Source organism: Pongo pygmaeus, chromosome 17, assembly GCF_028885625.2.
Source record: "Pongo pygmaeus isolate AG05252 chromosome 17, NHGRI_mPonPyg2-v2.0_pri, whole genome shotgun sequence".
Lineage (NCBI taxonomy): Eukaryota > Metazoa > Chordata > Mammalia > Primates > Hominidae > Pongo > Pongo pygmaeus.
Window position 1 is genome coordinate 73,839,664 of NC_072390.2, and position 16,303 is coordinate 73,855,966.

At 41.6% G+C, this 16,303-nt stretch overlaps 1 protein-coding gene across 17 annotated transcripts in view; it reads left to right on the forward strand.

Annotated features, from left to right (window-relative positions):
- ZNF532 (zinc finger protein 532) overlaps positions 1-16,303 on the forward strand; it is a 124,764-nt gene that overhangs the window by 70,208 nt on the left and 38,253 nt on the right. For all 17 annotated transcript variants that reach the window (XM_063653766.1, XM_054460845.2, XM_063653761.1 and 14 more), the window contains 2 exons: positions 3,254-3,435; positions 8,211-8,387. In XM_063653766.1, the coding sequence (XP_063509836.1) occupies positions 3,254-3,435; positions 8,211-8,387 (359 nt within the window). The remainder of the gene's footprint in view (positions 1-3,253; positions 3,436-8,210; positions 8,388-16,303) is intronic.

Consider the following 16,303-nt stretch of genomic DNA (forward strand, 5'->3'; position numbering starts at 1 on the left):
AAAAGGCAGTTACTGTCACATTAAACTGCTTTATCCTCTACTAAGGAGCTTCAGCTTGTGTAGTAGAGTGTTAGAATTTTAAGATATATTTTAATTTACTTGATTAAGAAAAGTAAGGAAAGTCAGTCATTACAGGCCACAAAGAAATCCTTGTCTGCCCTCATGCTCAAATATATCCCCCAAACCCAGAGGATGTTCATCATTTTCATGAATTCAAAGCATTCCAGAAAAGCTAATAGAAGATACTCCTTTGTGCTGTGAAAATGCATCACCACTATCATGGGAAGCAGGGGATGACAAGTTTTCTGTAACAGGAACAGTGAATACAACTTGAGGGAGTACAGTTAAGCAAATGATGTCATATGAGTTTGAAACTATTGATACCATGCAAACATCAAGGAGGAGGATGTCTCCAACCAAAATAGCATGTTTTTTTTTCTCAAAATGGAATGGAGCTGGCATGGTGGCTCACACCTGTAGTCCCAGCACTTTGAGAGGCCAAGGCAGGAGGATCGCTTGAGGCCAGGAGTTTGAGACCAGCCTTGACAATATGGTGAGACCCTGTCTGTACAAAAAAAATACGAACATTGGCTGAGTGTGGTGGTGTGTGCCTGTGGTCTCAGCTATTGGGGAGGCTGAGGAGTGAGGATTGCTTGAGGCCAGGAGGTGGAATCTGCAGTGAGCTGTGATCACACCACTGTACTCCAGCCTGGGCAACAAAGTGAGACGCTATCTCAAAACAACAACAACAAAAACAAAACCCAAACCAAATGGAGTCAAGGAGTAGAGGAGGCAGGTAAATAAAGATAGAAATGTGGGAGTAACTAAGTGTCTGTATGTGGATATGCATGCATGTACAGAAACTAAAGGCAAGGTCTCTAGTGTCCAGCGTGATTCCCCAGTGACCATTTTCTCCCACTTCAGGAATTGCAAAGTATGAAAGCATTTTGATTTGAGGCTGTAGTCCCTATGACTCCCTCTTTCTCCTTGTGCTTCTGTATCGAAAGTGGGTGAGGAGCCTCAGCTGATGGGAACGAGTGAGTGCAGAATCCTGCAATTGGGGTGGGGAGACATGATGATGATACATTCCAATGAATTTAAGTAATTCCTTGTGCATCTTATATGTATTGTGGAGGATAACCATTTGTAGTATATCTTGATGAAAATGTGAAAATTTTTTTCAGGGAACACTGCCTGCTTTTTAGATTTTCTTTCCATTTTCTACCGTTCTAAAAGTAGTGCAATCACACTACTTTAGATAAAAGAGAAGCAGCAGGGGAGGGGACTCACCTCTACTCTGACATGCTGTGGTCATTGTTGGCATTCAGGTATATTTGCTAATGGTTTTCCCTGTGTGTTTTTGTTTATTCATTCATTATATCCCCACCCCACTCCTAGACTCCAGTTCAAATCCTGGTTCTTCCACTTAATAGATATGGAGCCTTGGGCGAGTTTCTTAACTTTACTGAGCCTCATTTCCTTATCTGTAAAATGGAGATGTTATCTGCTTCATAGGTTATGAGAATTAAATGAGATGATGTACTTCAATTTACTTAATGTATTTAAAATACCTAGCTTACCATTTGACTCATGGTAGGATGGGACCAATCTATATATTTTAATATAATATATATATACACACACATGCATGTACGTGTGTATGTATATATGTATGTATGTATATAAGTGTGTGTGTGTGTGTGTGTGTGTATATATATATATATATATATATAAATGTTTTTTTACTTCTTTTAGTATAGAAAATGCTAACTTTATTCCCAAGTAAGTGCAAGACATTTTAAGATGCCTGTGGAAGTTCAGACATCATAATTCCCTGCCTGGGACTGTGTGAAGGTAGATAGAAGACTTTAGTTCACAGAAACAAATGGTTACCTATGGTAATGTAGATGTTAACAGGATCTGTTATTAATGAATCTGTTGACTGGTTTTCCTTGCTGTGGCTTGTTCTAACTTTTGAAATATGTGTTATGAGAAAAGGAGTGCTATTTTTTTAATGATGCTAACTTCATCAAAGCTACCTGTAATGTTCTTATTTTGTGATTATAATAAACATTTTATGGGATGAAATTTGTATTTTAGTCCTTTCAGGAGAAAATCAAGAAAGAATTTTCAAGTGAGTTTCTTATTTTTCTTAGTCTAAGTCACTCGGAAGTTTAAACCTTAATTTTTGGGCATGCTTCAAAAACTAGAAGAATAAAAAAAGTCTTTTTAAAATTTCTTAACTGTTGTCAATATAAACAAATGCTTTAAATCTTAGCAAGAATCTATATTTTGAGGCTTTCTTTGGCTTTAATACAAATTGTACATTTTAGAAGATGGTAGATAATTTGTGTTTGCCTGAATGTCTGAAAGTATTTAAACACAGTTTATGTCATATGCTATGTGAGGTTTATTTTTGGGGTGGAAGTAATAAGTCCTCAGTTTATGTTTACTTTAAGTTTTTTTGGTTTTGTGTTTTTAAAAATATACCATGTTTAGTGCCTATATCTAAGAGGATGAAAAATAGTGTTTTGGGTTTTCCTGGATAGTTAATGATATAGAGCCTTTTCCAAAGAGGATTTCACCTTTAATTTTATTTTATACATAATCAAGATTTTAAGCTCTATAAAATTTTAATTTAATGTCTAAATTTATATACTTGAACTTGAGTTCCTTGGTTTTAATTATAAATTATATCATGGCCAGATCATCCATTTAAAGGCCAATTTAAGTGCAAAAAGAACAAATAATTGCTGTAGCCATTCTTTTGCATTCCTGTATTTCAGATTTCAAATAACTGGTCGGGGAACAATTGGATTAGTTTCTAATTAATTTTTATTATTTTGGAGAAAGCTTTTTATGAATTGTGAGGACTGTGACTACTGTCAAGATATGTATGCCTATAAACTTGTTACTGTATATTAAAGTCGTTTGCTCACATAAAGTTGTAAGAATACCTCTTTGCCCTAAGCAAAATGCAAAAGTAATGGAATTGGAACTCTGCTAAAACGGGTGTTTTTAGCTCATACTTTGAGATGAGCCTGACTACATAGCACATACTGTGATTTTACAGGATAAAGAACTGTACGCTGGACATGTAACTTGCAAGTTGGCTTTTCCCTTGGGCTTAGAATCAATTACTGTAGTGTTTGAAATGAAGGATGTGTAATTATCTGGAGGTTTAACCAAGGTTCTTTGCATATTAGAAAGTACTTAGTAGGACCAACCCTGTTTCCCCCTTTGGTTTGTTTAGAAGACTTGCACTATCTGCCAGATGCTGCTTCCTAACCAGTGCAGTTATGCATCACACCAGAGAATCCATCAGCACAAATCTCCCTACACCTGCCCTGAGTGTGGGGCCATCTGCAGGTCGGTGCACTTCCAGACCCACGTCACCAAGAACTGTCTGCACTACACGAGGAGAGTTGGTTTTCGGTCAGTATATCATTCACTTATGTGCAAGTAAAACTCGTTCACTTACAACCGCACAGCATTTTGAGTGGTTTGCACACACAGTTTTCTGGGTCATACGGTGATACCTCGATTAACAGATCCTCTGGGAACCTAGCTCGTTTGTAGAGTCCATCTGTTTGAATCCTTTTAATGTAATATTGGCCCTGCTGGTCCGCACAAAGTGGAGGGTCATGGGGCCCGTCCTTTTAGGCACACTCTTGCATGTGTGCGGGTGTGGCTTTGACTGTCAGCTTTTTTTGTTTCTGTACCCTTTGTAGCAGACTTCTGTTATCATACTCTTTGCATTTTAACCCCTGCAAGAAAACTATGCATCCTGCACCTTTTAATATTTCCCCTTCTCTAATGAAAACAGAAATAGTGCAATGGTCTTTTACTTTTATTTTGTCCACATTGAAGGATGGGTGTATATTGTACTCCAAATAACCTTCTCCTCCTCCCCACTCCTCCTCCTCCCCACTCCTCCTCCTCCCCACTCCTCCTCCTCCCCACTCCTCCTCCTCCCCACTCCTCCTCCTCCCCTCTCCTCCTCCTCCCCTCTTCTTCTCTCCCTCTTCCCTTTTTCCTCCTCCCTTTTTCCTCCCTCTCCCCCTCCCTTCTCTACCCTTCTCCTTCCCTCTCCCTCCTCCCCCTTACTCCTCCTCCCTTCCTCCTCCCTCTCCCTCCTCTCCCCTCTTCCTCCTCCCCCCTCCCTCCTTCCCACTCTTCCTCCTCCCTCTCCCCTTCTCCCTCCTCCTCATTTCCTCCTCCTCCCTTCTCCCCCCTTCCTCCTCCTCCCTCTTCCCCCCTTCCTCCTCCTCCCTCTCCCCCTTCGAGTTCTCTCATTCCTCCCTTGCCTCTTCTGCATATCTTCACTGTGGTCCCTTTTACTGTCCTTCAGGATTCTCAGATGTGCGTTGTACAACATCTGGCAAATCTAATGTTAGTTAGTGTTGAATGATTATACATTTGAACTTTTTTCTCTATCTTATGACCTTTCTGTGCCTTTTATATTTTCACTAAGAAGATTCCACCAAGAAAAACATGTCACTGATACACAGTGTCTTTGTTAATAGAGGTATTACTGTATTATATGTTTATCTTAACATTAAATATTTGCTTACCTGGTAACTTTGTTAGATTGTGAATATGCAGTGATTTTTTTTTTTACCTGTAATAAATTATGTTTAATAAAAATGAAGTCCAGTTGGCATGATTTGACGGTTTTATTTAAGTTTAGGTTATGGTATCATCAATTCCTAGGTGGTTCTGCCCAGTTTTGCATTAAAAAACACTAAGCTATGAGACTTAACTTCACATTTTATCTCATGCCTCCAAACTTGTAATGCACAAATGTTTTATGGATTGAGATCTAGCCTGGTGGAAACCTTTGGCTTGGAAATCAAGAAACCAGTTTTCTTGTACCACTTCTGCCAGTAACTAATTATGTGATAATTCACGTATTCTTTCTGTGCCATGGTGCCTCTGTCTGTAAAATTGGTGCATTGTCTGTCTCCAGCTCCACTGGGATGTTACTGAGCAAAACAAGATAATCAAAGGTGCCCCAGATCTGCAAAGTCCATGCAGAATAATACTTTCGTTCTTGCCATCACGTTTCGAAACTATTATTAATGGATTATGTGTTTAATAATAGAAAGCAGCTCTGCAGCACTTCCCAAGTGCTCTTCTTTGCACTGATGTCAAATTTTTCTCAAATGTTTAGTTTTTCTAATATAATGAAAGTTGGTATGATTAAAGGAAGTATGACTTCTTCAATTTTAGCTATTGCTGATATCTTTCCTAAATTAAAACAGAAGCTCCACATGCAGGCTGAAAGTAATCAACTCACTTGGGAAAAGACATCCTTGCTGTTCTGTTCTTTTGCCCTACTCACAGAGTTGTTCAAATTTGGTATTTCGAATTGCAGATTTCAAGTTGTTAACCAAAAATTTTGTGTTAAGTGTAGATTTTTTTCTCCCTGGACTTGAGGCTATATGGGGCTGGTAAACAACGATGTGTTGTGAAGTTTAGTTCACGTTGACTGCTCCTTTAGAAGAGAGGAGCATTTTTAAACGTAATTCTTTTTCTCTGCTGCTTCATATCATGGTCCAGGTTCATGTTTAAGTGGGGCTTAGTAGCCCCGTGGCCTTGTCATGTTTTTTGCTCCCTTTGGCTCTATAGTTATTCATTTTCAATGTGTCTTTTCTTTAGTCAGAGGAGTCTAATGTAGCAGCATGGTTCTCACGCCTTACTTTGTCTCGTCTTGGTGCAGTGTGCCTTGCTGTCTCTCCTCTTGCTCATATTACATCTCCCAAATACTGATGGGTCATCCCTGGCTCCTGGTTAACTTGGTAAAAGTTATATATTGATAAAAGTCAAATATTTTTTCTGAATTTTCCTGCCTCTTGATACACTGGACTGTATATCTAGAAAGGGGAATGGTTATAGGATTTTATACTGTAAACATTTTTTTAATTCAAAAAATAAACTTTATTGCTATCCAGAATAGGACTTCAGGATATTACATATTTCTTAGTAGACAGGATTTTTCATAGCATTAAGATACTGCATGAGCCGTTCGAAGTCTGCCTTTCGTTGTCTTATTTACATCCCCCATTGGCCTCTGTTGCCCCCTGAAACTCCTCTTCTTCCTGTAGGCAGATGTTTTATGACTTTTTAAAATAACCTGCTTTCGTTTCTTACATTAAGGAGGGTTTCCCTTGGCCTCCATGGTGTTCTCTGGATTGAGTCATAGCCACTTCCTCTTGCTTCAAAAAATTCCACCTTTATTTTAGATACTTCCTTTTTATTTCCTGTACATTAAACCTTCCTCTCACTTTGAGTGACTTTAGGTAATTATTGCTTTTCTCTGTATTCCTTTTTGTCCTTCCTGGGTGTTTTGCCCTTTGAACACCATCTTTCTATCCTTCATGGGAAAATCTTCTGTTTATAGTTTTGGTGTGGTGGGTCCTTCAGTTTCATTAATTACTCATCTGCTTTTGTTTTACATAATCTTCCTCTTTCATGGGAGTTGTAGGCTTCTAGGTTTGGGAAGAGCTAAAAATGATCTATTTTAATTCTTCTCATTTTACAAATGAGTAACTGGCCCAGACAGGAGCATTAACCTGTTCAAGACAACCCAGTAAGTTAACCCAAAATAGTTTCAATATGCTTGGGTGGCTCTGTTGCCTGAAATACCAGTTCAAGTAGATAGGCTAGAGAGGCTGTCCTTTTATTCTCCTATTGTTATTTAGTGTTTAAACACAGCTGTTGCTGAACATAATGCCTTAAGTCACTGGAAATGCTAATGCAGTTAGTTATGATTTTTAACAGAATGCTTGCAAAGCCTAAATAGAATGCATACAATCCAGAACATGCCACTCCTGTGTAACTTTGGAAGCGTCTCCATGATTCAGAAGGGAGGTTCTAAGAATAGAAGCATCTTAGATTGTCATAGAAGTCTTTGGACACTGCCCCCTGGAAACCAGGCCCTGTCTACAGTCTTCCTTCCCTGGGTAGCTCACATCTGGGAGGACGTATGTTCAGTTGTATTTGAGGTCTATTTCTGGAGACTTTTGTACCTGCAGAGAGACCACTCTTAAATAGTTTTCAGGTGTGAACAAGGAAGACTTGGTCATCAAGTGGAGGTGTAAGTGTTGCTTAGAGTCTTTGTGTGAAAAAGATGAGATAGAGGAGAAATGTGTCTTAGATTTAAAGTTTGTCTTCGTTGGATTATATTTGAGCAAGGAATGAGCTAATTGTGAGATTATTAGAAATTCAGAAAGTAAGGAGGTTAGCTAGACAATTTTTTTTAGAGATGCTGAATTTTCAGAGGTTTATAATTCATGCAATTTGTTAAACAAATGCAAGTGTACTTAAATTTATTTTCTAGGAGACAAAACACCTAGGTGGTTGACCTTCTCTATCATGTGGACCACCATGAACCCCACATACATTGACCACATCAGTGTGTACCAGGAAACAGTGGGCCAAGGCCTTGGAGCCAGAACTTCTTTGTTCCTCTCTGCCCCTCTGTCCTTGGCATGTAGGTTTAAGACACTGAAGATTTCTTCCATTAGAAATACCATTTGGGTCCTGGAGATGGGTAGGAAACTCAGGGCCCTGGTGCCAGAATCCAGCATATGTAGGCCTCTCCAAAAACAGTGGTCTGGAGATTTGACATCCAGTCTTAAAAATGTTAAAGATGCTCCAAAAATAGACCATTTGAGTTTTATTTTTCTTCTTCATGATCTTTTCTCTTAAACATATAAAAATAGGCTGGGCATGGTGGTTTACACCTATAATCCCAGCATTTTGGGAAGCTGACGTGGGCGAATCACTTGAGGCTAGGAGTTTGAGACCAACTTGGCCAACATGGCGAAACCCCATCTCTACTAAAAATACAAAAAGTAATTGAGCATGGTGGTACACACCTGTAATCCCAGCTACTTGGGAGGCTGAGGCATGAAAATTGCTTGAACCTGGGAGGTGGAGGTTGCAATGAGCTGGGATCACACCACTGCACTCCAGCCTGGGCGACAGAGCGAGACGTTTTCTCAAAAAAAAAAAAAAAAACAGACACACACAAAAACATAAAAAATTAAGTTGATTTATAATAGGAAAAAAACTAAAATATACTTCCGAAGGGCCGTTAAAAACCTAAAAATGGGCTATGAAAGTGTGTTCATCTCACCCAATTTTTGCAGTTACACGTGTGTTATGGTCTTGTGCTAATGACCGTGTGTTTATTTTTCTAACAGATGTGTGCATTGCAATGTTGTGTACTCTGATGTGGCTGCTCTGAAGTCTCACATTCAAGGTTCTCACTGTGAAGTCTTCTACAAGTGTCCTATTTGTCCAATGGCGTTTAAGTCTGCCCCAAGCACACATTCCCACGCCTACACACAGCATCCTGGCATCAAGATAGGAGAACCAAAGTAAGTCATACCGACTTTCGAGTTTTACTCCACTGCTTTATTAGCAATTTAGAGGCAAGGTAGTAGTCGTTCTATTGAATAACATTTACCAAGATCTGAAAAATTACGCAGCTATGCCAATTTTGATGCTTTATGAAATATAGCTCATAGCTCATCCAAATCTTTCTATTCTTTCCAGGTAAAGACCTTGTCCAAAAATGTTACCTATTATTTATGCTCTTGTCACAAATTTTTGCTCAACAAGTAAATATTTATATATTTTTTTCTTAAGATGATTTTTTTTTTTTTTTGAGACAGAGTCTCGCTCTGTCGCCCAGGTTAGAGTGCAGTGGTGCGATCTCAGCTCACTGCAACCTTCGTCTCCTGGGTTCAAGCGATTCTCCTGCTTCAGCCTCCTGAGTAGCTGGGACTACAGGTGTATGCCACCACGCCTGGCCAATTTTTTGTATTGTTAATAGAGACGGGGTTTCAACGTGTTAGCCAGGATGGTGTCGATCTCCTGACCTCGTGATCCGCCTGCCTCGGCCTCCCAAAGTGCTAGGATTACAGGCGTGAGCTGCGGTGCCCAGCCTCTTAAGATGATTTTTAACAACTCCTAGGAAAACTATTTTTTAGAAACCCTGTCATCTTTAAATTTTTCCATAGTTCCTTTTTTATAGGGTACACTTTTGCTTCAAAAGTAATATTTTTAAGATGAAGGCAACTTAAGACACTGGTTACTGAATTTAACTTCATAGCCAGTATAAGTCCCTGATTAGTAAATTTTTTTTGCCTTAATTTTGCTCTTAATTTGATTGATTTTTGCTTTGTGGAGTCTTTAATAATGAAGTGGTTCTTTAGCAAAAAGGGGCTGCCGGCCTGCAGTAGGGGCAGCTTAACAAAGAGGAGGGAGTGTGGACACTGGAGCCGGTCGGAATCCTGCCACCCACCGGCTGGGTGACCTGGGACCTGCACTGTCTCAGCGGCCATCTTCTCCCCCATGAAGTGAGGGTCCTGCTTAAGTGAGGATGAGATGAGATGATGTGTTTAAAATGTGTAGCACAACAGTGCCTGTGTCTGGAGCATGGAGGGCTCTGTCAGCATTAGTTCCTTCCTGTGTGTCTTCGCTCCCTCCTTGTGCACACAGCACTGGATTAATGCTCCTGGTTGTGCTCATTTTATTCCTGGATTAGTTATGGCAACATAGAGTTTGATCATTACAAGAAGCTAGATTTGCTGTCCAAATCTGTTGGTGTGTTTTTGCCCATAACTCCATAATTAAGGAAGTATTAGGGGGAAGATACACAGATACGCCATATTTTAGACACACACACACACACACACACACACACACACACACACACACACTCTCCTGGCTTTTGTTGAAACATTTAGTTTTGGGGAAATGTGAATACTACAGAAGTGACTGTTTTATCAAAAAAAAAAAAACATGTCGAAGTTAAATTTTATTTTAGTAGGACCTTCATTCTGATCTTTGTAGGTTGATCCCAAAATGAAACACATTACAAATTAGGGAATCCATACATGTCTTGATGTCTTGACTCTGAAGAAGGGGATTAGTGAATTTTAGTGTCTTCAGTTTTCAGGACTGTTAGACTTCTGTGTACTAATGCAGCCTTTCCCCCGGGATGAATACAGTTTTTATTTGGTTCTTTATTAAAATAAATGAAATTTGATTGTCAGAAATGTGTGTGACATCTGGAACAGTAGTTGTTACCTCAGAATGTAAGGAAGCAAATGATTAAAATAGGCTAAAACAGTTTTCTTCAAATTTGGATATTGTATAGAAAACAATTATTCCAGTGTTTTCTTTTCTCTCTCTCTCTCTTTTTTTTTTTTTTTTTATGGGACAGAGTCTCATTCTGATCCAGACTGGAGTGCGATCACAGCTCACTGCAGCCTTGACCTCCTGGGCTCAGGTGATCCTCCTGCCTCAGCCTTTCTAGTAGCTGGGACCACAGGTGCACATGCACACCACCATGCCTGGCTGATTTTTAAATTTTCTGTAAAGATGGGATCTTGCCGTGTTGCCCAGGCTTGTCTTGAACTCTTGGGCTCAAGCAGTCCTCTCAAAGTGCTGGGATTGCAGGTGTGAGCCACTGCACCCGGCACCAGTATTTTCTTTTCTTTTCTCTTTTCTTCTTTTTTTCTTTTCTTTTCTCTTTTGTTTCTTTTCTTTTTTTCTTTTCTCTCTTCCCCTCACCTCCCTTCCTCTTTCTTTCTTTTCTTTCTTTCCATCTTTCTTCCTTCCTTTTCCTTCCTTCCTTCCTTCCTTCCCTCCTTCCTTCCTTCCTTTTCTCTTTTCTTCCTTCCTTCCTTTCCTCCCTCCCTTCCTTTTCTCTTCTCTTCTCTTCTTTTCTCTTCTCTTCTTTTCTTTTCTCTTCTTTTCTTTTCTTTCTACCTCCCCCACCCTGCCGCCCCAGTCTCACTGTGTTGCCCAGGGCTGGAGTGCAGTGGCGCGATCTCAGCTTACTGCAAGCTCCGCCTCCCGGGTTCAAGCCATTCTCCTGCCTCAGCCTCCCTAGTAGCAGGGACTACAGGCGCCCACCACCACGCCTGGCTAATTTTTTGTATTTTTAGTAGAGACGGGGTTTCACCGTGTTAGCCAGGATGGTCTCGATCTCCTGACCTCGTGATCTGCCTGCCTTGGCCTCCCAAAGTGCTGGGATTACAGGCGTGAGCCACTGCGCCCGGCCCCTCCCTTCCTCCCTTCCTTCCTAAATGCAAGCCTAAAAATAGGTACTGTATTTTAAATTATAAAAGTGAAACAAATTTATAGAAGAAGTGGTTAACAAAACTCCAAAGCCAGTGAAAGATAAGTTAATCGCATGGATTCAGTGTGAGGGCTGGTCTGGCTGCCTGGAGCCCTCACCCGCAGCCTGACTGTGGCAATGAGGGCCTGCTGCACAAGCTCTGTTGGGCCCGGTAGGCCTGTACTGCAGTGTTGCCGGAGATAATCCTCCCTCACCCCCTTTTCCAATTAAAGCTAAGGTAAAAGCTTTCATCCTGTGGCCGTTTGGCCTACATTTGACCCAAAGGTTTCTTTTGGCATTAAATCCATCTCTGTTCTGTTTACATCAGTCCAAAATGACTAAATAGTCCCAGCTTAGGCAGTGAAATTCCCCAGCAGTATTTAACAGGTGGTTTTACAAATAACATAAATGTATGCAAATGATTTGCATTAATTTTTTAAATGATCAGTGTTAAAATAACCTCTCACCCGTTTTTCTTAGAGAACATATGGATGTGTGAAAATACACCCGTGAAGTCCCATAGTCCCAGCATCCCAGTTCAAAAAGGATGGCACACGATTTTTGTTTAATTTACTGCGTTTACTGTGTGCTGGGTACTGTTGTAAGCACTTTGTTTCTTGTTTTCCAGTGTGTGGGCAGGCATAGGACCCTGCTGTTTAAAAGGAAACTTTGAGTACCCCTTAATCTTTTCTGGATAATTTGAGATCATTTTGAATGTCCATTACTATATCTTTTTTTTTTTTTTTTTTGAGACGGAGTCTCGCTCTGTCACCCAGGCTGGAGTGCAGTGGCGCGATCTCTGCTCACTGCAACCTCCGCCTCCCGGGTTCTCGCCATTCTCCTGCCTCAGCCCCCTAAGTACCTGGGACTACAGGCGCCCACCATCACGCCTGGCTAATTTTTTTGTATTTTTAGTAGAGCCGGGGTTTCACCGTGTTAGCCAGGATGGTTTCGATTTCCTGACCTCGTGATCCACCCACCTCGGCCTCCCAAAGTGCTGGGATTACAGGCATGAGCCACTGCGCCCAGCGTTTTTTTTTTTCCTTTTTTTGAGATGGAGTCTCGCTCTGTTGCCAGGCTGTAGTGCAGTGGCGCAATCTTGGCTCATTGCAACCTCCGACTCCCTGATTCAAGCGATTCTCCTGCCTCAGCCTCCTGAGTAGCTGGAATTACAGGCATGCGCCACCATGTCCAGCTAATTTTTGTATTTTTAGTAGAGATGTTTCTCCATGTTGGCCAGGATGGTCTCCATCTCTTCACCTTGTGATCCGCCTGCCTCAGCCTCCCAAATTGCTGGGATTATAGGTGTGAGCCACCACGCCTGGCCTATATCTTATGGTAATGAAGTTTTGTGTATACTTCTATTTTTTCTTTGACCGCTGATTAACAGCAGTTTCTTTTGCTGTGCCTTCCTTTTATTTGCAATTTCTAAATGTATATAAGTGGAGAAATGAGAACTTCAAAATAAGAATTATATAAGAGACAGGAGTTTTTGAACATGTTCCTAAGAAGTAAAACATGCAAAAGTAGAATAGCAGCATGAGAGACGGGTATGGAGTCAGAGGAAGCTGAATTTGAACTTTGGCCCTAGAATCTGTTTAACACCAAGCAGATTATCTAGTCTGCTAAGTCCTGGTGTCCCATCTGTGAAATGGCAGCAGTGTCATCTACCTCACTGTGGCTGTGGGGATTAGGTATATGATGCGGAGGGTGGTGCTTTGCCCCTAGTTGGATTCAGTTGATGGTAATGTAGGAGGTTTATGGCAGCAATTTCAAAGCTTGGAGTCTTTTATTTATTTGTTGTGACACCTGTTTGAAGTATTCTAGAGAGTTTGTTGCTGTAAATTTGACCTGAGTGTGGGTATTTGGTTTTAGCTTTTTATTCTTTTCTCTTTCTCCTTCCTTTCCCGCTCCCCCTCTCCTCCTCTCCTCCTCTCTCTCTTCCTTCTTCTCCTTCCCGTACTGCCTTTGTTGTGGTGTAGTCACCCTGCTACTTATCCAATCTTGCATTTAGGATTAGGTCCAGACTTCCAGGTTTGGCTTTGAAAGTCCTGCACAACTCTAAAGCACCCTCTCTGGCCACTCCCACACCCCTGGGAGTCCAGCCACACTGGGGTTCTCACTGTTTCCCAGCAAATGGTGCCCAGTAGACCCCTGCCTTTGTGCAGGGTGGTCTCTCCATCTTGAATGCTGCCCCTCCTCTCTGCCTGGCAGCCAGTCTCCCTGTGGATTTTCCGTTTTCATTGGAGAGTTTGCTCCATCCTCAGATTCTGCTCCTAAAAGACATGTCTGTGAGGTTTGTTGTATTTGGACTTAAAAAAAAAAATCAGCTGCAGTTTGTAATGGATTTTATCTTACAAAAAAAGCTGGAAGAACATGGAGAGAACGCGTACATCTTTTTCCCCCAGATTCCTCAGTTGTTAGCGTTGTAGTCATTGGTCTGTCTCCCTCCCTACTTTGTATTTAGGAGGAAAGGGGGACCATGATGTAAATGCTTTAGTGTGTTCTGCTCTTTTCCACAAAAGGAACTTGTGTAAGTAACCTCCGTGCAGCACCCTAGTCAGGAAGTCATTGTTGATTACAATACCATCCAATTCATTGACTTCATCCAGATTCCTCCCAGTTGTTACGCGTGTCTTTCTCCTCTGTGGTCCGAGATCTTCTCTGGGTGTACATTTTGGATTTACTTGTGCTGCCTTATCAGTGTCCTTGCGTCTGAAGCAGTTGCTCAGTGTCCCCTGTTCTCATGTCTTTGGCCGTCCAAAAGGGGACCCAGGCCTCTCCTGTGGCTGACCCTCACTTGGTCTGTCACTGCGCTGTCATTGCTGGACTCAGGCATGTGCTCTTGGCAGCAATGCCTGGGCCCTGATGCCATGCTTTTCTCAAAGGATCACTCTGGGGGCAAGGGCGACATCCACCTGTCCTACAAGGTAGTGGTGATGCTACCCTTCATCATCGAGGTGAGGCAGTGTCTGCCTGGTTTCTCCATTATAAAGTCACCATTTTCCCTTTTATATCTGTTAGTATTTTGTGGGGAGGGATTCTAATATTACACCAACAACCTGCTCAGCCTCCTCAGAATGATAGCTACGTAAATAGATAGTCTCCTGTTTTACACTTCCTGTTAAGACAGCACGTCCAAACAACAGAATCCCTCCCCAAAGGAATGTAGCATGAACAAAATGAGCTGTGGTGTAGCTGTGAAATAGTTATTTCTCAAAATGTGAAAATTGAGTTCTGAGCAATTTCTTAGCCTAGCTAGTAAATCTCAGTTATTTTCTTGAGGCTATCCTTATTTATTTTTTTTTTTTTGAGACGGAGTCTCCCTCTGTCACCAGGCTAGAGTGCAGCAGCGTGGTCTCGGCTCGCTGTAACCTCTGCCTCCTGGATTCAAGCGATTCCCCTGCCTCAGCCTGCCAAGTAGCTGGGACTACAGGTGCACGCCACCACGCCCGGCTAATTCTTTTTTGTATTTTAGTAGAGACGGGGTTTGACCATGTTGGCCAGGTTGGTCTCAATCTCCTGACCTTGTGATCCGCCTGCCTCGGCCTCCCAAAATTCTGGGATTACAGATGTGAGCCACTGCGCCCGGCCAAGTCTATCCTTTTTAAAACAATTGTCCTATGCCAATTACAGAAAAAACAGGAAGTAGAGACAAACAAAGCAATAAAAATACATATACTATCATCCAGCAGAGATGCTGACAAACCTATGCCTTCTCTTTCTTTTCTATGCCCTTTAAAAAATGTGATCATATCATACATTCTATCTTGTTTATCTTCTGTTTTAATTTGCATGAAAATCTTTCCATGCCATTGGTATAGGTCTGTGACATCATTTTAAAAAATCTTCATATAGTTTTTTTGTTTTTTTTTTTTTTGAGACGTAGTCTTGCTCTGTTGCCCAGGCTGGCGTACAGTGGTGTGATCTCAGCTCACTGCAACCTCCGCCTCCTGGGCCCAAGCGATTCTTGTGCCTCAGCCACCTGTAGCTCCCACACCCGGCTAATTTTTTGTATTTTTAGTAGAGGTAGGGTTTCGCCCTGTTGCCCAAGCTAGTCTCAAACTCCTGAGCTCAGGCAGTCCGCCTGCCTCAGCTTCCCAAAGTGCTGGGATTACAGGCATGAGCCACCATGCTGGCCTAGTTTTCTATTTAACCATTTATTTATACTCTTGGACATTTGGGCTGTTCACAACACCAAGCAGTTTCAAACAGGGAGGAAGTGAACATCTTTGTCACACCTGCTACGGTTAATGATGACAAATGATTAGTATACAACATTGTGCTGCATTGTACGGCCCTGAAAATCTTGTCTGCTCCTCAACACCCCCTCCCCCAAGGGTACTTGTGCTCTGCAGTAAAGTAGCTAACATCTCAAGACCTTGTAAAAACAGGCCAATCCAGTTAAACTTATAAATCTTGTGGGGAAAAAGAGAAAAAAGTTACATCTGTAACTTTGGACAGAGAATTGCCCAGTGAGGTTTGAAGCTACATGGGAAGTCCTCTCAGGGCCCTGAGAGAGGGAAGGCAGGTGGTTTTAGGAGGCGTTCCGTTCCGTTCTTCAACTTTGCCATAGGAATGCCAGGTAAAACCTCAACTTCTCTCTTCTCATTTCTGACCCTCACATCCAGTCAGCTTTTCTCTGACCTTTTCCTAAGCAGCTCCTTAGAATTCTTTGTGCCCATTCTCATAGTTCTCCAGAGGAAATACAGATGCCCCTAGGCCCTCTCCTATGCACCAGGGTGACCCAGAGCAGTGACTAAAAAATGGTGACCTGCTGCCATCAGAGCTGTTCTCAAATGACCGATCACACATCCATTGGAGGCAGAGGCTGGCGGCAGGGTAGACGCAGCCCTTTACCCTCTCGAGACTTCTCGTGCCCTCGTTTCAGTAGAGAGTGTGGATAGGCAGGAGGGATTATGTTCAGAAGGTTCAGGTCTGCTGAATTCATTTGAGGAGGCTGCTTGTTAGTAACATATTAGTCATGGAAATAGTTTGTCGGAGACAAGTGAATATTTTAAGTCATTTAAAGCATAAGAAACATTCAAGCATTGTTGAAATAACAGTGGTATCGATTTTATTTTCTGTTTCTTGATTTTACTGTATATTTGTTTACTGGCGTAGGGCTTCCTGTGTTAAGAACAGGTATAGAAATATTGACAT